A 24,435-nucleotide genomic window follows, 5' to 3' on the forward strand; every position below is an offset into this window, starting at 1 on the left:
GAAAATTACCCAAATTTGATTAAAAAGAAACTCATGATCCCTTACAGAAAACTCCTGAAAGTCAGTTAAAGAACTTAACATAAGAACATAAGAAATAGGAGCAGGAGTAGGCCATTTGGCCTCTCTTACCTGCTCCTCCATTTAATAAGATCATGGCTGAATTGATCATGGACTCGGCTCCACTTCCCTGCCCGTTCCCCATAACCCTTTACTCCCTTATCGCTCAAAAATCTGTCTATCTCCACCTTAAATATATTCAATGACCCAGCCTCCATAGCTCTCTGGGACAGAGAATTCCATAGATTTACAACCTTCTGAGAGAAGAAATTTCTCATCTCAGTTTTAAATGGGGAGGGGGAGGGGGCCCTTATTCTAAGACTATGTCCTCTAGTTTTAGTTTCTCCTACGAGTGGAAATACTCTCTCTGCATCCACCTTGTCGAGCCCCCTCCTTATCTTTCAAGTTTCAATAAGATCACCTCTCATTCTTCTGAACTCCAATGAGTATAGGCTCAACCTATCCTCATAAGTCAATCCCCTCATCTCCGGAATCAACCTAATGAACCTTCTCTGAACAGCCTTTAATGCATGTATAGCCTTCCTTAAATACTGAAACCAAAACTGTATGCAGTACTTCTCTGTTTTTATACTCTATCCCCCTTGCAATAAAGGCCAACATTCCATTTGCCTTCCTGATTACTTGCTGTACCTGCCTACTAACTTTTTGTGTTTCATGCATAAGAACCCCCAGGTCTCCCTGTACTGCAGCACTTTGCAATTTTTCTCCATTTAAATTATAATTTGCTTTTCTATTATTTCTGCCAAAACATTTTCCCATATTATACTCCATCTGCCAATTTGTGCCCACTCACTTAGTCAGTCTATATCGCTTTGCAGATTTTTTGTGTCCTCCTCACAATTTGCTTTCTCATCCACCTTTCTATCATCAGCAAACTTGGCTACATTACACTCGGTCCCTTCATCCAAGTCATTAATATAGATTGTAAATAGTTGGAGAACCTGCACCAATCCCTGCGGCACCCCACTAGTCACTGTTTGACAACTGGAAAATGACCCATTCATCCCGACTCTCTGTTTTCTGGTAGTTAGCCAATACTCTATCCATGCTAATATATTAACCCCAGCCCCGTGAGCTTTTATCTTGTGCAGTAACCTCTTGTGTGGCACCTTATCGAATGCCTTCTGGAAATTCAAATACACCACATCCACTGGTTCTCTCTTATACATCTTCAAAGAACGGCAGCAAATTTGTCAAACATGATTTCCTTTTCATAAAATGATGCTGACTCTGCTTGATTGAATCATGCTTTTCCAAATGTCTCGCTACTGCTTCCTTAATAATGGACTCCCAGCCTTTTCCCAACGACAGATGTTAGGCTAACTGGTCTATAGTTTCCTGCTTTTTGTCTGCCTCCTTTTTTTAAATAGGGGAGTTACATTTGCGGTTTTCCAATTTGCTGGGACCGCCCCAGAATCCAGGGAATTTTGGTAAGTTACAACCAATGCATCCACTATCTCTGCAGCCACTTCTCTTAAGACCCTGGGATGTAAGGCATCAGGTCCAGAGGACTTGTCCACCTTTAGTCCCATTATTTTACCTAGTACTACTTCATTAGTGATAGTGATTGCATTTAGTTCCTCCCAATTGTCACGGGTATGACTGACTTGCATGCCGGGGCCATTGGAGGGAGCAGTGTGCGGCGGCATACCACTGCAGGGAGCAGCGCATGCTGCTGCAGGAAGGCGATGGCTGCGAAGCCACTGATTGCAGTGCGGGCAGGCACAGCAGGAAGGTACGAAGGAGCGGCAAGTATTTGTAGATGGAAGTGACCGGGGCCCAGGAGAGGCGTGAGTTTGGGGCTCAGAAGAGGCGAAGGCCCAGGGGCCACCTACACGGCTAAATGTTTGCGCGCTAGGTCCGTGCAGCAGAGCTGGTCTCCAGTGGTCTTGGTTAACCCTTGCCACTGGACCAAGACCTAGCTCTATCAAGCCCGTGTGGTGGCCGGTGTGCAACGGCCAGCACACATTAAAAAAATCCACACACAGGCATCTTCCACCCTTCAAATTGTAGTTCGGGATCTGGAATATTAGTTCGAGATCTGGAACAGTGAAACACCTGTGAACTTTTTGGCGTGGAAGCAAGTCATCCTCGCTTCGAGGGTAATATGTCCTTACTATACAGTATAAATGCACACGAGGCCTATACTTGAGAGGAGATCACTTTGTGACCAGTAACCTTTATTCCAGCACTGAAGTGATGAAGGTGGGTGGAGCTTCCCCTTTTATACCTGAAAGTCCACGTTAGGAGTGTCTCCCACAAGTTCACCCCCTTGTGGTCAATGTTCTCACAGTGTACAACTTAGGTCAGTTTATACATGAGTTACAATGACAGTTGAATACATGACATCACCCCCACCCCCCAAAATCTTATTGGGATCACAGGTTCAGTCTCTCTGGTGGTTTATGCTCCCTTGTAGAGCGCCTGAGTTGGGGCTCCGGTTGTTGGGCGCTGGTCTGAGTGTCTGCTGTTTGCGGTGCCTCAGGCCTGTCTGGACTGCCCACAGTGACTGGGTTCTCCTCCGTTTGGTTCCTGTGTTCGGTCACCTGTGGAGGAGTGAACTCTACATCGTGTTCTTCCTCTGCTTCTTCTATGGGGTTGCTGAACCTCCTTTTTGTTTGATCCACATGTTTGTGGCAGATTTGTCCATTGTTAAGTTTAACTACCAAAACCCTATTCCCCTCTTTGGCAATCACAGTGCCTGCGAGTTATTTAGGCCCTGCAGCGTAGTTCAGGCCAAAGACAGGGTCATTGACATCACTACATCGCGCTCTTGCATTCTTGTCATGGCAGTCACATTGTGACTGGCGCCTGCTCTCAACAATTTCTTTCATGTTGGGGTGTAGAAGGGATAACCTGGTTTTGAGCGTCCTTTTCATTCGCAGCTCTGCGGGTGGGACCCCTGTGAGCGAGTGTGGTCGGGATCTATTGGCCAACAGGAGGCGTGATAAGCGGGTTTGTAGCGAACCCCCTTGGATTCTGAGCATCCCTTGTTTGATTATCTGCACTGCTCGTTCCGCTTGGTTATTTGAGGCCGGCTTGAACGGTGCCGTTCTGACATGGTTGATACCATTTCCTGCCATGAAGGCCTGGAATTCAATGCTTGTAAAGCACGGGCCATTGTTGCTGACCAAGATGTCTGGTAGACCATGGGCGGCGAACATTGCCCATAGACTTTCTACCGTGGCAGAGGATGTGCTTGAATTGAGGATGTCACACTCGATCCATTTGGAGTAGGCGTCTATTACAACCAAAAACATTTTTCCCATGAAAGGACCTGCGTAGTCCACATGGATGCGTGACCATGGCTTGGCGGGCCAGGACCAGGGGCTAAGGGGGGCTTCCCTGGGCGCGTTGCCCAGCTGGGCACACGTGTCGCACCTGTGAACACAAAGTTCCAGATCTGCATCTATCCCTGGCCACCAAACGTGTGACCTGGCAATTGCCTTCATCATGACAATGCCCGGGTGCTCATTGTGGATTTCTCTGCTTAACATCTCTCTGCCCATCTGGGGCATGACTACTCGGTTTCCCCATAGTAGGCAATCGGCCTGAATCGAGAGTTCATCCTTGCGCCTGTGAAATGGTTTGAATTCCTCAGGGCATGCCCCGTACATGGCTGCCCAGTCCACATTCAGGACACATTTCTTGACTAAAGACAGAAGCGGGTCTCTATTTATCCAGACTTTGATCTGACAGACTGTCACGGGTGAGCCTTCGCTTTTGAAACATAGAAAATAGGTGCAGGAGTAGGCCATTCGGCCCTTCGAGCCTGCAGAGCCAATGAGTTCCTGACCGAACATGCAACTTCAGTACCCCATTCCTGCTTTCTCGCCAGACCCCTTGATCCCCCGAGTAGTAAGGAATACATCTAACTCCTTTTTGAATATGTTTAGTGATTTGACCTCAACAACTTTCTGTGGTAGAGAATTCCACAGGTTCACCACTCTCTGGGTGAAGCAGTTTCTCCTTATCTCGGTCCTAAATGGCGTACCCCTTATCCTTAGACTGTGACCCCTGGTTCTGGACATCCCCAACATTGGGAACATTCTTCCTGCATCTAACCTGTCTAAACCCGTCAGAATTTTAAACTTTTCTATGAGATCCCCTCTCATTCTTCTGCACTCCAGTGAATACAAGCCCAGTTGATCCAGTCTTTCCTGATATGTCAATCACGGGAATCAGTCTGGTGAACCTTCGCTGCACTCCCTCAATAGCAAGAATGTCCTTCCTCAAGTTAGGAGACCAAAACTGTACACAATACTCCAGGTGTGGCCTCACCAAGGCCCTGTACAACTGTAGTAACACCGCCCTGCCCCTGTACTCAAATCCCCTCGCTATGAAGGCTAACGTGTCATTTGCTTTCTTAACAGCCTGCTGTACCTGCATGCCAACCTTCAATGACTGATGTACCATGACACCCAGGACTCATTGCACCTCCCCTTTTCCTAATATATCACCATTCAGAGAATAGTCTGTCTCTCTGTTTTTACCACCAAAGTGGATAACCTCACATTTATCCACATTATACTTCATCTGCCATGCATTTGCCCACTCACCGAACCTATCCAAGTCACTCTGCAGCCTCATAGCATCCTCCTATGTATCGACATAGGTTTTAAAAAAAAAAGGGATGAGGTCCTACGAAACGAATTTAAGGAGCTAGGAGCTAAATTAAAAAGTAGGGCCTCAAAAGTAGTAATCTCGGGATTGCTACCAGTGCCACGTGCTAGTCAGAGTAGGAATCGCAGGATAGCGCAGATGAATACGTGGCTTGAGCAGTGGTGCAGCAGGGAGGGATTCAAATTCCTGGGGCATTGGAACTGGTTCTGGGGAAGGTGGGACCAGTACAAACCGGACGGTCTGTACCTGGGCAGGACCGGAACCAATGTCCTAGGGGGAGTGTTTGCTAGTGCTGTTGGGGAGGAGTTAAACTAAGATGGCAGGGGGATGGGAACCAATACAGGGAGACAGAGGGAGACAAAAAGGAGGCAAAAGCAAAAGACAGAAAGGAGATGAGGAAAAGTGGAGGGCAGAGAAACCCAAGGCAAAGAACAAAAAGGGCCACTGTACAGCAAAATTCAAAAAGGAGAAAGGGTGTTAAAAAAACAAGCCTAAAGGCTTTGTGTCTTAATGCAAGGAGTATCCGCAATAAGGTGGATGAATTAACTGTGCAAATAGATGTTAACAAATATGATGTGATTGGGATTACGGAGACGTGGCTCCAGGATGATCAGGGCTGGGAACTCAACATCCAGGGGTATTCAACATTCAGGAAGGATAGAATAAAAGGAAAAGGAGGTGGGGTAGCATTGCTGGTTAAAGAGGAGATTAATGCAATAGTTAGGAAAGACATTAGCTTGGATGATGTGGAATCTATATGGGTAGAGCTGCAGAACACCAAAGAGCAAAAAACATTAGTGGGAGTTGTGTACAGACCTCCAAACAGTAGTAGTGATGTTGGGGAGGGCATCAAACAGGAAATTAGGGGTGCATGCAATAAAGGTGCAGCAGTGAAAATGGGTGACTTTAATATGCACATAGATTGGGCTAGCCAAACTAGAAGCAATACGGTGGAGGAGGATTTCCTGGAGTGCATAAGGGATGGTTTTCTACACCAATATGTCGAGGAACCAACTAGGGGGGAGGCCATCTTAGACTGGGTGTTGTGTAATGAGAGAGGACTAATTAGCAATCTCATTGTGCGAGGCCCCTTGGGGAAGAGTGACCATAATATGGTGGAATTCTGCATTAGGATGGAGAATGAAACAGTTAATTCAGAGACCATGGTCCAGAACTTAAAGAAGGGTAACTTTGAGGGTATGAGGCGTGAATTGGCTAGCATAGATTGGCGAATGATACTTAAGGGGTTGACTGTGGATGGGCAATGGCAGACATTTAGAGACCGCATGGATGAATTACAACAATTGTACATTCCTGTCTGGCGTAAAAATAAAAAAGGGAAGATGGCTCAACCGTGGCTATCAAGGGAAATCAGGGATAGTATTAAAGCCAAGGAAGTGGCATACAAATTGGCCAGAAATAGCAGCGATCCTGGGGACTGGGAGAAATTTAGAACTCAGCAGAGGAGGACAAAGGGTTTGATTAGGGCAGGGAAAATGGAGTATGAGAAGAAGCTTGCAGGGAACATTAAGGCAGATTGCAAAAGTTTCTATAGGTATTTAAAGAGAAAAAGGTTAGTAAAGACAAACATAGGTCCCCTGCAGTCAGAATCAGGGGAAGTCATAACGGGGAACAAAGAAATGGCAGACCAATTGAACAAGTACTTTGGTTCAGTATTCACTAAGGAGGACACAAACAACCTTCCGGATATAAAAGGGGTCAGAGGGTCTAGTAAGGAGGAGGAACTGAGGGAAATCTTTATTAGTCGGGAAATTGTGTTGGGGAAATTGATGGGATTGAAGGCCGATAAATCCCCAGGGCCTGATGGACTGCATCCAAGAGTACTTAAGGAGGTGGCCTTGGAAATAGCGGATGCATTGACAGTCATTTTCCAACATTCCATAGACTCTGGATCAGTTCCTATGGAGTGGAGGGTAGCCAACGTAACCCCACTTTTTAAAAAAGGAGGGAGAGAGAAAACGGAATTATAGACCGGACAGCCTGACATCGGTAGTGGGTAAAATGATGGAATCAATTATTAAGGATGTCATAGCAGCGCATTTGGAAAATGGTGACATGATAGGTCCAAGTCAGCATGGATTTGTGAAAGGGAAATCGTGCTTCACAAATCTTCTGGAATTTTTTGAGGATGTTTCCAGTAAAGTGGACAAAGGAGAACCAGTTGATGTGGTATATTTGGACTTTCAGAAGGCTTTCGACAAGGTCCCACACAAGAGATTAATGTGCAAAGTTAAAGCACATGGCATTGGGGGTAGTGTGCTGACGTGGATTGAGAACTGGTTGGCAGACAGGAAGCAAAGAGTAGGAGTAAATGGGTACTTTTCAGAATGGCAGGCAGTGACTAGTGGGGTACCGCAAGGTTCTGTGCTGGTGCCCCAGCTGTTTACATTGTACATTAATGATTTAGACGAGGGGATTAAATGTAGTATTTCCAAATTTGCGAATGACACTAAGTTGGGTGGCAGTGTGAGCTGCGAGGAGGATGCTATGAGGCTGCAGAGTGACTTGGATAGGTTAGGTGAGTGGGCAAATGCATGGCAGATGAAGTATAATGTGGATAAATGTGAGGTTATCCACTTTGGTGGTAAAAACAGAGAGACAGACTATTATCTGAATGGTGATATATTAGGAAAAGGGAAGGTGCAACGAGACCTGGATGTCATGGTACATCAGTCATTGAATGTTGGCATGCAGGTACAGCAGGCGGTTAAGAAAGCAAATGGCATGTTGGCTTTCATAGCGAGGGGATTTGAGTACAGGGGCAGGGAGGTGTTGCTACAGTTGTACAGGGCCTTGATGAGGCCACACCTGGAGTATTGTGTACAGTATTGGTCTCCTAACTTGAGGAAGGACATTCTTGCTATTGAGGGAGTGCAGCGAAGATTCACCAGACTGATTCCCGGGATGGTGGGACTGACCTATCAAGAAAGACTGGATCAACTGGGCTTGTATTCACTGGAGTTCAGAAGAATGAGAGGGGACCTCATAGAAACGTTTAAAATTCTGACGGGTTTAGACAGGTTAGATGCAGGAAGAATGTTCCTGATGTTGGGGAAGTCCAGAACCAGGGGTCACAATCTAAGGATAAGGGGTAAGCCATTTAGGACCGAGATGAGGAGAAACTTCTTCACCCAGAGAGTGGTGAACCTGTGGAATTCTCTACCACAGAAAGTAGTTGAGGCCAATTCACTAAATATATTCAAAAGGGAGTTAGATGAAGTCCTTACTACTCGGGGGATCAAGGGGTATGGCGAGAAAGCAGGAAGGGGGTACTGAAGTTTCATGTTCAGCCATGAACTCATTGAATGGCGGTGCAGGCTAGAAGGGCTGAATGGCCTGCTCCTGCACCTATTTTCTATGTTTCTATGTTTCCTCGCAGCTCACACTGCCACCCAACTTAGTGTCATCCGCAAATTTGGAGATACTACATTTAATCCCCTCGTCTAAATCATTAATGTACAATGTAAACAGCTGGGGCCCCAGCACAGAACCTTGTGGTACCCCACTAGTCACTGGCTGCCATTCCGAAAAGTACCCATTTACTCCTACTCTTTGCTTCCTGTCTGACAACCAGTTCTCAATCCATGTCAGCACACTACCCCCAATCCCATGTGCTCTAACTTTGCACATCAATCTCTTGTGTGGGACCTTGTCGAACGCCTTCTGAAAGTCCAAATATACCACATCAACTGGTTCTCCCTTGTCCACTCTACTGGAAACATCCTCAAAAAATTCCAGAAGATTTGTCAAGCATGATTTCCCTTTCACAAATCCATGCTGACTTGGACCTATCATGTCACCTCTTTCCAAATGCCCTGCTATGACATCCTTAATAATTGATTCCATCATTTTACCCACTACCGATGTCAGGCTGTCCGGTCTATAATTCCGTTTTCTCTCTCCCTCCTTTTTTTAAAAAAGTGGGGTTACGTTGGCTACCCTCTACTCCATAGGAACTGATCCAGAGTCTATGGAATGTTGGAAAATGACTGTCAATGCATCCGCTATTTCCAAGGCCACCTCCTTAAGTACTCTGGGATGCAGTCCATCAGGCCCTGGGGATTTATTAGCCTTCAATTCCATCAATTTCCCCAACACAATTTCCCGACTAATAAAGATTTCCCTCAGTTCCTCCTTCTTACTAGACCCTCTGAAAGCTTCAACAGCCATGACCATCTCAGCAGCATGCTCGGTTGCCCCCTCGGTGGTGGCTAGTAGGAGCCTGCTGAGTGCATCGGCGCAGTTTTCAGTGCCCAGTTTGTGCCGAATTGTATAGTCATAGGCGGCTAACGTGAATGCCCACCTCTGTACGCGGGCCGATGCATTTGCATTTATGGCCTTGTTGTCGGCCAAAAGGGACATTAGGGGTGTGATCTGTCTCCAGCTCAAATTTCCTGCCAAACAGGTACTGGTGCATTTTTTTTTTTTTTTACAGCATATACACATGCAAGCGCTTCTTTTTCTACCATCCCGTAGCCCTGTTCTGCCTGGGACAGACTTCTGGATGCACAAGCTACTGGCTGTAACTGACCCTTGGCATTAACATGCTGCAACACACACCCGACCCCATAGGACGACGCATCGCACGTTAAAACAAGATTTTTACATGGGACATATAGCGTTAACAGAGGAGCATAACAAATTTCGTGCTCTATCAAAAGCCCTTTCCTGGCTGTCCCCCCAGACCCAATCGCGACCTTTGCGCAGGAGCACGTGCAGCGGCTCTAACAGTTACCAAAATAGTTCAGGAGCCTCAGGAACGAATGCAGCTCCGTCGTGTTACGGGGTCTGGGTGCTCTGTGGATCGCTTCCGTTTTGGACGCTGTAGGTCTAATCCCGTCTGCTGCTATCCTCATCCCCAGGAATTCTACCTCTGGAGCTAGGAAGATGCACTTTGCCTTTTTCAGTTGCAGACCTACCCGGTCCAATCTGCGTAGCACCTCCTCCAGGTTGCGGAGGTGTTCTTCAGTATCACAACCTGTGATGAGGATGTCATCTTGAAAAACCACTGTCCTCGGAATCGACTTGAGGAGGCTTTCCATATTTCGTTGAAAGATCGCGGTGGCCGAGCGAATCCCAAACGGACATCTGTTGTACTCAAACAACCCCTTGTGTGTCATGATGGTGGTCAGCTTCTTCGACTCACTCGCCAGCTCCTGGGTCATGTAAGCAGAGGTCAGGTCCAATTTTGAAAAAAGTTTGCCACCGGATAGCGTCGCAAAGAGGTCCTCCGCTCTCGGTACTGGTCTTAGAGTGACACCCGATTGATGGTGGCCTTGTAATCACCAGATATCCTGACCGACCCATCCGCGTTGAGCACCGGCACAATCGGGCTCGCCCAGTCACTGAATTCGACTGGCGAGATGATGCCTTCCCTCAGCAGGCGGTCCAATTCGCCTTCTATCTTTTCCCACATCACGTACGGCACCGCTCTGGCCTTGTGGTGTACTGGCCTGGCGTCCGGATTTATGTGAATCACTACCTTGGCCCCCATGAAAGTGCCGCTATCGGGTTGAAATAGTGAGTTAAATTTGTCCAGGACCTGTAAGCATGATATTCGCTCCACAGAAAAAATTGCATTGACATCGCCCCATTTCCAATTCATGACAGCAAGCCAACTCCCCCCCAGCAGTGCGGGACCGTCCCCCGGGACAATCCAGAGTGGCAACCTGTTCTCCAAATCTTTGTGGGTCACGACTACTGTGGTGTTGCCTTTGTATATGTCTGTAGCTGTGCGTCAATTGGCAATAACTTTGGCCTCCTGGCCTTGGATGCCCACAACTTGTCGAACTGTTTGATACTCATCAGGGACTAGCTGGCCCCCTTGTCCAGCTCCATTAATACTGGGATGCCATTGAGGAGCACTTTCATCATTATCGGTGGCGTCCTGGTATATGAACTGTATATGTGCTCCACATGAACTCGCTGATCTTCAGCTTCCAGCGATTTCCCTCAGTGTCCATTTGGCCTCGTAGGGCTTACATCGGGCCCGTCCTCCTCGTACATCAACCTGGCTGCAGGCTTCCTGCACATACGCGCCAAGTGGCCGCTGACGTTGCAGTTTCTGCAGGTATATTGCTGATACCTGCAAGTTCTCGCTGTGTGTTTGCCTCCACACCTCCAACATGAGCCCTTGTTGGAAACAAAAGGTCCATTATCAGTCGCTCATCTCTGACTGTCTCTGTAACTGTCCTTAAGCGCACCACTGACAGGTGTTGATGGTCCCATTACTGGCCGCATTGTCCCTTGCGATGGCATGAATCACTGTTCAGCTAGCCATTGTCTCCGTTGAATTCCCCCTTTGGGTTCGACTACATGCTGGGGCACATCCGATTGCCCTTATCTGCCTAGAGAACTGTGTGCCGCGTTAACAATGTTGACTCCCTGTCCATTTGCTGCATTTAAACCAAGATTTTTGTCAAACATCATTCTGGTCTCTTCCTCCCCCGAGATAAATGTCTGGGCCATCAAAGACACCGTTTTCAGGGTCAAGTCTTTGGTCTCAATCAGTTTCCTGAAAACCCCAGCGTCCCCGATGCCCTCAATAAAAAAGTCTCGCAGCATCTCCGCTCTGCGTGCATCTGGGAACTTACATAGGCTCGCCAGTCGCCGGAGGTCTGCCACAAAGTCTGGAACGCTTTGCCCTTCTCGCCGCCGGTGCGTGTAAAACCGGTGTCTCGCCATGTGCATGCTGCTCGTCGGTTTAAAGTGTTCCCCAATCAACTTACTGAGCTCTTCAAAAGTCTTGTCCGCCGGCTTCTCTGGTGCTCGAAGGTCCTTCATCAGGGAGTACGTCCTGGATCCACAAACCATCAGGAGATGAGCCCTGCGTTTGTCGGCCGAATCCTGTCCCAGCCATTCCTTAGTGACGAAACTTTGCTGTTGTCTCTCAATAAAATTGTCCCAATCATCACCAACACAGTACCTCTCATCTATGGCCATGCTAAATCCCAGTTTCTCGTCGCCAATAATATGTCCTTACTATACAGTATAAATGCACACGAGGCCCATACTTGAGAGAAGGTCACTCTATGACCAGTAACCTTTATTAGCCAGCATTGAAATGGTGAAGGTGGGTGGAGCTTCCCCTTTTATACCTGAAAGTCCAGGTTAGGAGTGTCTCCCACAAGTTCACCACCTAGTGGTCAATGTTCTCACGGTGTACAACTTAGGTCAGTTTATACATGGGTTACAATGACAGTTGAATACATGTCAGAGGGACTGCCTATGATGATGACCTATAGCCCTTTGATTATCCACTATTGGGATGTTTTCAGTGTCTTCTACCATACAGACCGATACAAAATGTCTCTGCCATTTCCCTGTTTTCCATTATTAATTCCCCAGTCTCATCCTCCAGGGGACCAACATTTACTTTAGCCACTCTTTTCCTTTTTATTTACCTGTAGAAACTCTTACTATCTGTTTTTATATTTCGTGCTAGTTGACTTTCATAATCTATCTTCCCTATCTTAACCACTTTTTTTAGTTGCTCTCTGCTGGCTTTTAAAAATTTCTCAATCCTCTGCCCTCCATTAGTCTTGGCCACATTGTATGCCTTGGTTTTCAATTTGATACCCTCCCTTATTTCCTTTGTTAGCCACGGATGGTTATCCCATCTTACAGTCTTTCCTTCTCATTGGGATATATTTTTGTTGTGAGTTATGAAATATCTCCTTAAATGTCTGCCGCCGCTCATCAACCGTCCCATTCTTTAGTCTATTTTCCCAGTCCATTTTAGCCAACTCTGCCCTCATACCTTTGTAGTCTTCTTTATTTAAGCTTCGGAACCTGGTTTGAGAACCAACTTTCTCACCCCCCAACTGAATTTGAAATTCAACTATATTATGGTCGCTCATTCCTAGAGGATCTTTTACCAAGAGATCATTTATTAATCCTGATTCATTACACAGTACTAGATCCAAGATAGCCTGCTCCCTGGTTGGTTCTGCAACATACTGTTCAAGGAAACTATCCCGGATGCACTCTATGAACTCCTCCTCAAGGCTACCCTGGCCAATTTGCTTTGTCCAATACCCATGATTATTGCTGTTCCTTTATTACAAGCCTCTATTATTTCTTGATTTATACTCCATCCAACAGTGTAGCTACTGTTAGGGGGCCTATAGACTACGCCCACCAGTGACTTTTTCCCTTTATTATTCCTCATCTCCTCCCAAACTGATTCAACATCTTGATCCTCTGAGCCAATATCATTTCTCACTAACGCACTGATCCCATCCTTTATTAACAGTGCTACCCCACCTCCTTTTCCTTTCTGTCTGTCCTTCCGAATTGTCAAATACCCCTGAATATTTAGTTCCCAGTCCTGGTCACCTTGCAACCATGTCTCTGTAATGGCTATCAGATCATACCCATTTGTATCTATTTGTGCCATCAACTCATCTATTTTGTTACGAATGCTACGTGCACTTAGACAAAGAGCTTTAAATTTTTTTTTTTACCCTTTTTTCTTGCTCGTTTCCTGTCCTTCAAACTCACTTTCTACATTTTTGCTTTCTAATTGCAGCTTTACTCCTCTCCCTACTGAATCTATTCTCGGGTTCCCATTCCCCTGCCAAGCTAGTTTAAACCCTCCCCAACAGCACTAGCAAACCCCTCTGCGGCTCTGTTGAGGTGCAATCCGTCCGGCTTGTACAGGTCCCACCTCCCCCAGAAGCAGTCCCAAATGCCTCAGGAATCTAAAGCCCTCCCTCTTGCACCATCTCTCCAGCCACGCATTCATCTGCCCTATCCTCCTATTTCTGTACTCACTAGCTCATGGCACTGGCAGTAATCTGGAGATAAACTACCTTTGAGGTCCTGCTTTTTAATCTCTCTCCTAGCTCCCTAAACTCTGCTTGCAGGACCTCATCCCTCTTTCTACCTATGACAGTGGCCCCAATATGGACCTCTGGCTGTTCACCCTCTTCCCCCCCCCCCCAGAATGCCCTGCAGCTGCTCGATGACATCCTTGACTCTGGCACCAGGGAGGCAACATATCATCCTGGAGTCACGTCTGCGGCCGCAGAAACGCCTATCTGCTCCCCTGACTATTGAATCCCCTACCACTATAGCTCTTCCATTCGTTTTCCTCCCGTCCTGTGCAGCTGAGCCACCCTTGTATCACTTTTCACGAACTCAAGACATCCCAAAGCACTTTACAGACAAGGAAGTACTTTTAAAATATAGTAACTGTGGCGATGTACAAAAAAACAGCAGCTAACTCGCCAGCAAGGTCCCACAAACAGCAATGAGATAATGACCAAATAATCTGTGGTAAACAACGTTGGTGAGCTGCAGGTGCAAATAACCACATGGGAATATGATATTGTGGCGATAACGGAGACCTGGCTCAAAAAAGGGCAGGATTGTGTATTAATATTGCTGGATATAAGGGGTTCAGGAAAGATAGGGAAGGGAAAGAAAGGAGGTGCGGTGGCAGTCTTGATTAAGGAGAATATTACAGTGCTGGAAAGAGAGAGGATGTCCTGGAGGGGACAAGGACAGAATCTATTTGGTTAGAATTAAACTATAGAGGTGCCATTACACTACTAGATGTATTCTACAGGCCACCTACTAGTGGGAAGGAAATTTGCAGGAAAATTACAGACATGCAAGAACTATAGAGTAGTGATAATGGGGGACACCAACTATCCTAATATAAACTGGGATAGTAATAGTGTAAAGGGCAGAGAGCTGGTAGATTTTCTGAAGTGTGTTCAGGAGAACTTTTTTGATCAATACATTTCTGGCCCAACGAGGAAGGAGGCATTGCTGGATCTGGTTCTCGGGAATCTTGTCAGTCACATCGATCAAGTGTCAGTAGGGGAACATTTATGGAACAGTGAACATATTACCATAAGATTTAGATTAGCTATTGAAAAGCACAATGATCAATCTAGAGTAAAAAATACTTAATTGGAGGAAGGCCAGTTTCAGTGGGTTGAGAATGGACCTGGTCCAGGTAAATTAGAATCCAAGATTGGCAGGCAAAACTGTAATTGAACAATGGGCTGCCTTTAAAGAGGAGATGGTTTGGGTACAGTCGAAGTACTTTCCCACAAGGGGGAAAGGTAGAGCAACCAAAGCCAGTGATCCCTGGATGATGAAAGAGATAGAAAGATAAAGCAGAAAATGGGGCAGATGTCAGGTTGAGCATACAAGTGAGAACCAGGCTGAATATAGAAAGTTCAGACGGGAAATGAAGAAGAAAATAAGAGGGGCAAAGTATGAGAATAGATTGGCAGCCAACATAAAAAGGATTACAAAAGTGTTCTAATAGGCGTAAATGGGTAGTAAGAGAGGTGGGCCCGATTAAGGACCAAAAAGGAGACCTACACATGGAGGCAGAAGGCATGGCTGAGGTACCAAATGAGTACTTTGCATCTGTCTTTACCAAGGAAGATACTGCCAGTCATAGTGAAAAGGAGGTTGTTGAGATACTGGATAGGCTAAAAATTGATGAGAAGGGACTAAAAAGGATGGCTATAAAAGTAAATAAGTCACCAGGGCCAGATGGCATGCATCCTAGGATGCTGAGGGAAGTAAAGGTGGGAATTGCAAAGGAACTCGCCATAATCTTCCAATCCTCCTTCGATACGGGGGTGGTGACAGAGGACTGGAGAATTGCAAATGTTACACCCTTGTTCAAAAAAGGGTGCAAAGATAAAACCAGCAACTACAGGCAGGTCAACTTAATCTCGGTGCTGGGGAAGCTTTTAGAAACCATAATCTGGGACAAAATTAACAAGTCACTTGGACAAGTGTGGATTAATTAAGAGAAGTCAGCACGGATTTGTAAAAGGTAAATCTTGTTTAACTAACTTGATAGAATTTTTTGATGAGGTAAGAGAGGGTTGATGTGGTGTACAAGGACTTCCAAAAGATGTTTGATAAAGTCCCACATAATAGGCTTGCTAGCAAAGTTGAAGCCCATGCAATAAAAGGGACAGTGGCAGCATGGACACGAAATTGACTAAGTGACAGGAAACAGAGAGTAGTGATGAACAATTGTTTTTCAGACAGCAGGAAGGTATACAGTGGTGTTCCCCAGGGGTCAGTACTAGGACCACTGCTTTTCTTGATATATATTAATGACTTGGACTGAGGTGTACAGGGCTCTATTTCAAAATTTGCAGATGACAATACTTGGAAGTATAGTGAACAGTGAGGAGGATAGGGATAGACTTCAAGAGGACATAGACAGGCTGGTGGAATGGGCAGACACGTGGCAGAGGAGGTTTAATACAGAAAAGTGCGAAGTGATACATTTTGGTAGGAAGAATGAGGAGAGGCAATATAAACTAAAGGGTACAATTCTAAAGGGGGTGCAGGAACAGAGAGACCTGGGGGTATATGTGCACAAATCATTGAAGGTGGTAGGGCAGATTGAGAAAGCGGTTTAAAAACAGCATACAGGATCCTGGGCTTTATAAATAGAGGCATAAAAGCAAGGAAGTTATGATAAACCTTTATAAAACACTGGTTCGGCTACAACTGGAGTATTGTGACCAATTCTAGGCACTGTACTTTAGGAGGATGTGAAGAATTTAGTGAGGGTGCAGAAAAGATTTACAAGAATAGTTCCAGGGCTGAGGGACCACAGTTACGCGGATAGACCGGAGAGGCTGAGGTTATTCTCCTTAGAGCAGAGAAGGTTGAGAGATTTGATAGAGGTGTTCTAAATCATGAGGGGTCTAGACAGAGTAGATAGAGAGAAACTATTCCCATTGGTGGAAGGGTTGAGAACTAGAGGACACAGATTTGGCAGAAGATCCAAGGGCAACAGGAGGAAAATCTTTTTTACGCAGCGAGTGGTTACGTTCTGGAATGCACTGCCTGAGCGGGTGATGAAGGCAGATTCAATCGTGGCTTTCAAAAGGAAATTAGATAAGTACCTGAAGGAAAACAATGTGCAGGGCTACGGGAAAAGGGACTAGCTGAAGTGCTCTTGCAGAGAGCTGCATAGGCTCAACAAGGCGAATGGCCTCCTACTGTGCTGTAGCAATTCTATGTATCTGCTTACAAACAGGTTTTACATACCATTACTACTGCCTTCTAGTTTAAATCTTTCTAAAATGTTTGTCCAAAATACCTAATTAATTACAAATATATTAAGGTCAAAAACCACATTTTATACCAAATCTAAAAATCCATAGATTTGTTAGAAACAATAAAAAATATATAATGAATATGTTCCCAAGATTTGCGGAAAGCTCCTTAATTTGGATCAGATCGTATTTAATTCAGCTTCCCCGATGACTCAGTAGTTGAACCACACAGTTCATAGTCATCACCGAGGGCTATAGCAGGAATGTTCCAATTGTACTGAGCACCCCTGGTTTAGGAGGTAGAAAATTGCTCTTGGGTCACTATCTAGTGACTTCAGCTGGATGTGAAAGTAAATGGAGACTGGGGGGAAGATTTGGATCAAGCTTGGGTATGATGTTCACTGCACTCAAATATCCTGTCCACACTTGCATCATTGGAGGCTCACATATGAATCATGACTTAAGTGAGATACTAGAGTGTAACTGGCACCTGTGAAACAAATCCCAATAAGTCAGTATCTTCAGGGCTGAGGAAAAAATTGACAGAGAGAAAACAAAAATATTTGGGTGGCATTTGTACATTTTGCCCAAATCCTTTATTTTCATTTCTGTACTGTTGGAAAGATTGATAATTCAGTCAATTCTCACCATGTTATGTAGTCCCTCTATTTGTAGTGTGATTGTTTTTGCTTTCTTGTTGGTACTGTTAATGAAAAACTGTGCCTGCATTTTTTTTGTGCCGCTCGAATTATTTATTCCCACTTCGACAGCCTGCACAGGCTTCTTCAACAGTTCATAAATTTCAGTTGCTAAAATGCTGATGTCTTCTGATGTGTGATTCCTGTTGCAAAAATGGACAATTATACAAGTTAAACATCAAATTTTCATATCATTTTAACTGATTAAAAAAGTAGTTTATTCTAGACTTTCAGAAATAAAAACCAGCACGAATATTATGCAGGTTAACACACACACTGATCCCAATAGCGTTGCCACGCAGTGGTGCCAGCATTGGCCAGATGTTTTCACGGAGGGAAAGATTTTAAAAAAAATCACAGGCCAGATGCTTTATTAGGAAGAGGGATTTAAAGTCATAATCTCACACATCTCCTTTCAGCTGGTTTTAGAATTGTAATGGAACATATCTGTTCATATTCTGTGTGATAGATGTGTGAAATGGAGACCAAAAGGGAAGTAGAGCGAGAGAGAAAAATAATCTCAAACGCTTACATAAAAAAAGCATTGCAAAGACAACAGAACACACTCAGTCATTTATAATACAATATATAAGCAAAATACTGCGGATCCTGGAATCAGGAATAAAAACAGAAAATGCTGGAAATCTCAGCAGGTCAGGCAGCATCTGTGGAGAGGAAGCAGAGCTAACGTTTCGGGTTGATGACGCTTTGTCAGAACTCCGTCATTTTTTGAGAGCATCAAGTTCAGGACATATCACTTCCTGAACAGCCAGACCTATAGGCCCATATACAAGAAGTTAGACTGACATCAATGCTCCTGTTAGGCTGCACAGCCATGTACGTCTGGCGCAGGCCACTCACCGGCTTTTCAACAGAAATAACCGTGCATGCATGAAAAATTGAATGGGCCACACAACCAGTTAAAGGGCCCTTGCACCCAAAAAATTTACAGGGAGCATTGACTGACATATGAATAAAAACTTCTGCCTTGTTACTTCAGCATCTTGGTGTTTATCCTTATTCCACTCATTCTTCAGCACAATCTCTCACCTCTGACCTAGTCAGGACCAAAAAAAAGTGTACATAAAAGTACAATTTATATAATGGATTTTGTAGTAACTCTGGAACTTTTAACAAGTGATCAAGACCATGCTACTGTTATAGCATTCTTATCTTGGAGTCAGAAGATTAGGGATGGGGGTTCAAGCCCTACTCCAGATCGTTAGCACATAATTTAGGCTGGCACCTTAAACTGAAGCCCCATTTATCATCATATGGTGATTTTTAAAAAGAGGAGCAGGTTGTTCTTCTGGCATTGTTAACATTCACCTCATAACCAATATCACCAAAACAGATTAACTGGTCATTCATCGTACTGCTGTTTGGGACCTTGCTGTGCACACATTGGCTCTTGTGTTTGCCTACATAACAACAGTAAGTACCCAATGTTCCCTGTAAGCTGCACAGTGCTCCAGGGGTCCTGCAGGATTTTCAATTGAAAATCCGCACACGCACGGTATTTTGAATTGAGCCGTGTGGCCCAGAAAGAAATTACAGGGAACATTGTAGCTATACTTCAAAAGTAATTTATTGGATGTGAAGCAGGTCCTGAAAGGCATTATATAAATTCAACCTTTTGCCTTTATACATTAGATTTTGTAGCACTAAATGCATTTGTTAAATCTACATTCTCGAACAGTGACTTTGAAAGATAAACAAAGTTATGAAAAAGCAACATTCTGATTTCCATGATGTTGTCATGCTTTCCCTTAATGGATTTGAGCACATAATTTAGGCTGACAGTTCAGTATCGAGGGAGTTCGGCAATGTCGGAGGTGCCATTTTTCAGATGAATTGTTAAACGAAGTATGAATGTAAAATATTCATGTGGATGCTCAGATGGATGTAAAATGTCTAGGCACTATTCGCAGAACAACACGGAGTTCTACTGACGTCCTGACCAACAGTCCTCCCTCAACCAATATCATTAACAAATTTTCTGGTCATACATTTGATATTTGAGGAACTTCACTGTACGCAAATTGGCTGCAAGTAATCCATTGATTGTAATGGCCTTTAGGATGTCCTGATGACATAATAGGGCTCCATAATAATTTAAGTTCTTTCTTCTTTATGATTCCTCCATGGTGTAAAAGTGCTGATAAATTGAAAAATATTGCAATTGCTAGAAATCTGAACTTTCCCAGAAAATACTAGAAATATACTGGAAGTCCATCAGCATTGAAAATGAGAAAAGATAGGTAAACTTTTCAGACAGACATCCTTCATCAGATTTTGATATAAAAGTATGGTTTTGCGGTGGAGCTATTATTTAATGTTTTGAGCCCAAGGAAACTGTCAAGTAGGGGACACAATAAGGATATTCTTTCCCTCGCCCTCCCTTTTCCAAAAGAAGGCATGTGTGCATGGTAGGGTGGGTTCCTGATATGACAAATAAAGACAACCCTACCAGATAGGTATTTTAAAAAAAATGTTCCCTATATTACTGGAGGTTGACCCAGTAGTGACTTAAGAGGAAGGAAGCCTTCTTGACTTTAGAAAAAAAAATGTTCACAGCCATCACTGCTGATCATCCTTGGCAGACAATCCAAGCTATCGTGTTCACGAAAAATACACAGATTGCTCTTTTGGCTAATGTACAATATTGCAAAATCTTAAGATTCTTCCAAGAGGGTTTACAAAGGATCTCCTCTTTTGAGATAATTTTCCCTACCTCACAGAGCCATAGGTTACAGACAACTGATAGCTCGTCTACAAAGACTTAGTCTGATTGATGTAGCATGCTAAAGATTCAGATAATGGAAACACCATCTTCAGTAGAGTGAGGCAATATATAAAAGAATAGAGTATCTATTTCCCATTAAAGGTGGATTTAGAAACTACCTTAGGCAGGAATCTTAGATGATTGTCCTTTCAGAGTGGAAGTGAGAACAGCAAGGCATTGCTAAAATCCAGATTGGAAAATGCTGATTTCCACATTACCACATCTGCCCAAATCTTCTGAAGGATCCTGGGAACCAATGGAAACAGAAAAAAGGTATAAACATCTGCCTGCACAAAAGGTACAAGCTTGAAACAGCAGTAACCATCTTCACAGATGCAAATGAAAATGATGGCTAATCAGTCAAAGATTTTCCAGATTGTGCCTAGATGAAACTCCTGTTTATAAAGATGGATGCTGGAATAACACCCCACCCTGGAAAGGTTGGAGGGATGGCGAGTACTCATGGCACTACTGACTGAAACTAGGCAGCAAAATGCAACTGATTCATTGCGTTATCTGTCCATAGACACTGCGATCAATCTGAACTAGAGATTGAAAGTGAAAAATTCCTTGCCCAGAATTTTGGTCCATTTCTGTGCAAATTGACTCTACTTGGGTTCATTGCATCAAGGTTTAAGAATCGTGAATGTAAGCTCTCCAGACATTAAAGAGATATCCAAAACTAACTTCAGCGAAGAATGGAGTAGATATTCGCTCAAAGCATTGTGAATCTTTGAAATTCTCCACACAGATAGCCGTGGATGCTCAGTCGTTGAGTATATTCAACATAGAAATCGATTGATTTTTGGATACTAAGGGAATCAAGGGATATGGGGATCGGGCAGGAAGGTGGAGTTGAGGAAGAAAAATCAGCCATGATCTTATTGAAAGGTGGAGCAGGCTCGAAGGGCCATATGGTCTACTCCTGCTCCTATTCCTTATGCTCGTATGTAGATATAATTATACTAACTGAAGGAAAGCTTTCTCCTCAGTCCAGTTCCTTTGATCCCTCAAAGAGGGACAATCTAGCTGCACCAGCTGTAACAATGGTGCTTGATTTGCAGGCACTTAGTGGTGTAAAGAATGTTTTGCTGGTATCCAGTTCCCTTCTTGTAGAGCACAGCAAGCAATTCATTGAGGCTACCTGTATTTAAACTGTTTGTTGTTGAGCGAAGATCCATCTCATTCATGAATCCAACATCCTAAGTTGAGAAAGCAGGACTCAATACTTGGAAGAGAGATTTTGCTATACCAATGCAGCAGAATCTGCTACAGGGTGCATACAAAAGCACAGAAAGATTGGAATTGGCATTATTCTACCTTTGTCATAATGGGAAGGAGAAGCAAGGCTGCTTCCAAAAGGAGGAGAAAAGAACTAAAGGTCAAAGTTGTTGACCTTTGTGAGAATCAAAGTGAAAGCTCTAAGAATGTCGTCGCTGGGCCTGACTGGTTTAAGCTCTGAGCATCTGAGTTGGATGTTAAATGCCCTAGAATATTTTTAAAAATTTGTTCATGGGATGTGGGAGTCACGGCAAGGCCACCATTTAATGCGATCCCTAATTGCCTTTGAGAAGATGATGGTGAGCCACCTCCTTGAACCGCTGCAGTCAGTGTGGTGAAGGTACTCCCGCAGTGCTATTAGGGAGGGAGTTCCAGGATTTTGACCCAGCGACGATGAAGGAACGGCGATATACTTCTAAGTCAGGACAGTGTGTGACTTGGGAGGGGAACGTGGAGGTGATGGTGTTCCCATGCACCTGCTGCCCTTGTCCTTCTAGCTGGTAGAGGTCGCGGGTTTGGGAGGTGCTGCCGAAGAAGCCTTGGCGAGGTGCTGCAGTGCATCTTGTAGATGGTACACACTGCAGCCACGGTACATCGGCGATGGAGTGAATGTTTAAGGTGGTGGATGGGGTGCCAATTAAGCGGGCTGCTTTGTCCTGAGTGGTGTCGAGCTTCTTGAATGTTGTTGGAGCTGCAATCATCCAGGCAAGTGGAGAGTATTCCATCACACTCCTGACTTGTGCCTTGTAGATGGTGGAAAGGCTTTGGGGAGTCAGGAGGTGAGACACTCGCCGCAGAATACCCAGCCTCTGACCTGCTTTTGTTGCCATAGTATTTATGTGGCTGGTCCAGTCAAGTTTCTGGTCAATGGTGACTCCCAGGATGTTGATGGTGGGGGATTCAGCAATGGTAATGCCATTGAATGTCATGGGGCGGTGGTTAGACTCTTGCTTGTTGGAGACAGTCATTGTCTGGCACTTACGTGGCGCGAATGTTACTTGCCACTTATCAGCCCAAGCCTGAATGTCGTCCACACCTTGCTGCATGCGGGCATGGACTGCTCCATTATCTGAGGAGTTGCAGATTTAAATATCAAGGAGGAAAAGCTCAGACTGGCCTGAGAAGCACTTAGTGGCCACTACAATTTGTGCTTTGCATACTGTTTAAAGACAGCCTCATCATACTTAAAACCTTTTCTTCCAACCACAGGGGTATGCAATGGCAATGAGAGGGGAAAAGAACATGGCCTAAACAATAAGACAACCTTTTTCACTGCACAGGATGGTGGTGGATGGAGCGTGACAAATTTTACTTCACCTACATTAAGTAACTTAAAATAACATATTCCCCCCCCCCCCCCACCCCCCGCCTACATATGAAATGATGGCCAGATTCAATTCAATGTATATGGCAAGAAATAGAAATCTATAGTTAGTGATAATGGTGCAACATTTAACCAAGTTCAGAAGTGTTAATTACAGTAACTCCCAGAATCTTTTTTCAAAAGTTTATGGCATGGTAAATGTAGCACTGTCGTTTTCCAAAATGCACAAAACTTTACGTCACTAGTAGAAATCACATGAACATAGTTACCTTTCCTGTAGACTCTTAAGACTGACCATCATTCCCAACTCATTTTTCATTATCTCTCTGTTAGAAGTACATTCTGCTAGATATCGCAGTGCCTGACAACACCAAGATAAAACAATGCCAGTCAAAATGTTACAAGAAAAAGACAATGAGAAAAATAGCAATATTATTTGTGGTTAAATGGCAAGATGGGAGAACTAGGCTACTCGCGGGATAAAGTTTTCTTCAGTTTTTTTGGCCTTAAATGGTCAAGACACTAGAAACATAGGAATACGAGTGAGCCATGTAGCCCCTCGAGCCTGTTCTGCCATTCAATGAGATCATTGCTGATCTGCAAGCTAACTCCATATACCCGCCGTTGTCCCACAACCCTTAATACCTTTGGTTAATAGAAATCTATCAATCTCAGATTTAAAATTAACAATTGATCTAGCATTAATTGCCATTTGCGGAAGAGAGTTCCAAACTTCTACCACCCTTTGTATGTAGAAGTGTTTCCTAATTTCAGTCCTGACAGGTCTGACTCTAATTTTTAGAATATGCCCCCCTAGTCCTAGACTCCTCAACCAGTGGAAATAGTTTCTCTCTATCGACCCTACCTGTTCCCCTTAATATCTTGAAAACTTTAATCAGATCACCCCTCTAAATTCTAGGGAATACAACCCTAATTTGTGTAATCTCTCCTCGTAATTTAACTGGGTATCATTCTGGTAAACCTATGCTGCACTCCCTCCAAGGTCACTATCTCCGTCTTAAGGCGTGGTGCCCAGAATTGCTCATTGTACTCAAGGTGTAGCCTAACCAGGGTCTGTATAGCTGCAGCATAACTTCTACCCCCATGTATTCTAGTCCTCTAGATATAAAGGCCAGCATTCCATTAGCCTTTTGGATTATTTTCTGTATCTGTTCATGGAGCTCCCCCCAAAGTCTCTTTGGACTTCCACCGTTTTTAGCTTTTCACCATTTAAAAGTACCCTGCTCTATCCTTTTCAGGTGCAAAGTGGACACTAATATTCTCAATTTTAATTTTGGGGTGGAAGATTTTTAAGTGTGCGTGTACAGGTTGAGTGTCTGAAATCCAGTATTCCAAAATTTGGAATGTTCCAGAATCCGGACACCGGGCCGATCCATGGCGGAGTCGTCCGGAAACCATAAAATGTTCTGAAATCCGGCCCCCCCCCCCACCCCACCACCTCAGTGGCCCGACCTCGCCCCAGCCTCCTGCAGCCCGACCTCGCCCCAGCCCCCCGACCTCGCTCCGGACTGACCTCGCCCTGGCCCCTGGCGGCCCGACCTCGCCCCGCCC

The 24,435-nt window shown here is 44.6% G+C and overlaps 1 protein-coding gene across 5 annotated transcripts in view; it reads right to left on the bottom strand.

The window, feature by feature from the left end:
* armc1l (armadillo repeat containing 1, like) overlaps positions 1 to 24,435 on the bottom strand; it is a 52,224-nt gene that overhangs the window by 5,701 nt on the left and 22,088 nt on the right. For all 5 annotated transcript variants that reach the window (XM_070885485.1, XM_070885486.1, XM_070885482.1 and 2 more), the window contains exons 4-5: positions 23,133 to 23,224; positions 17,424 to 17,616 (exon numbers count right to left, since the gene is read on the bottom strand). In XM_070885485.1, the coding sequence (XP_070741586.1) occupies positions 17,424 to 17,616; positions 23,133 to 23,224 (285 nt within the window). The remainder of the gene's footprint in view (positions 1 to 17,423; positions 17,617 to 23,132; positions 23,225 to 24,435) is intronic.

The sequence above is a fragment of the Pristiophorus japonicus genome, chromosome 7 (assembly GCF_044704955.1).
Source record: "Pristiophorus japonicus isolate sPriJap1 chromosome 7, sPriJap1.hap1, whole genome shotgun sequence".
In the NCBI taxonomy this organism is placed as follows: Eukaryota; Metazoa; Chordata; class Chondrichthyes; family Pristiophoridae; genus Pristiophorus; species Pristiophorus japonicus.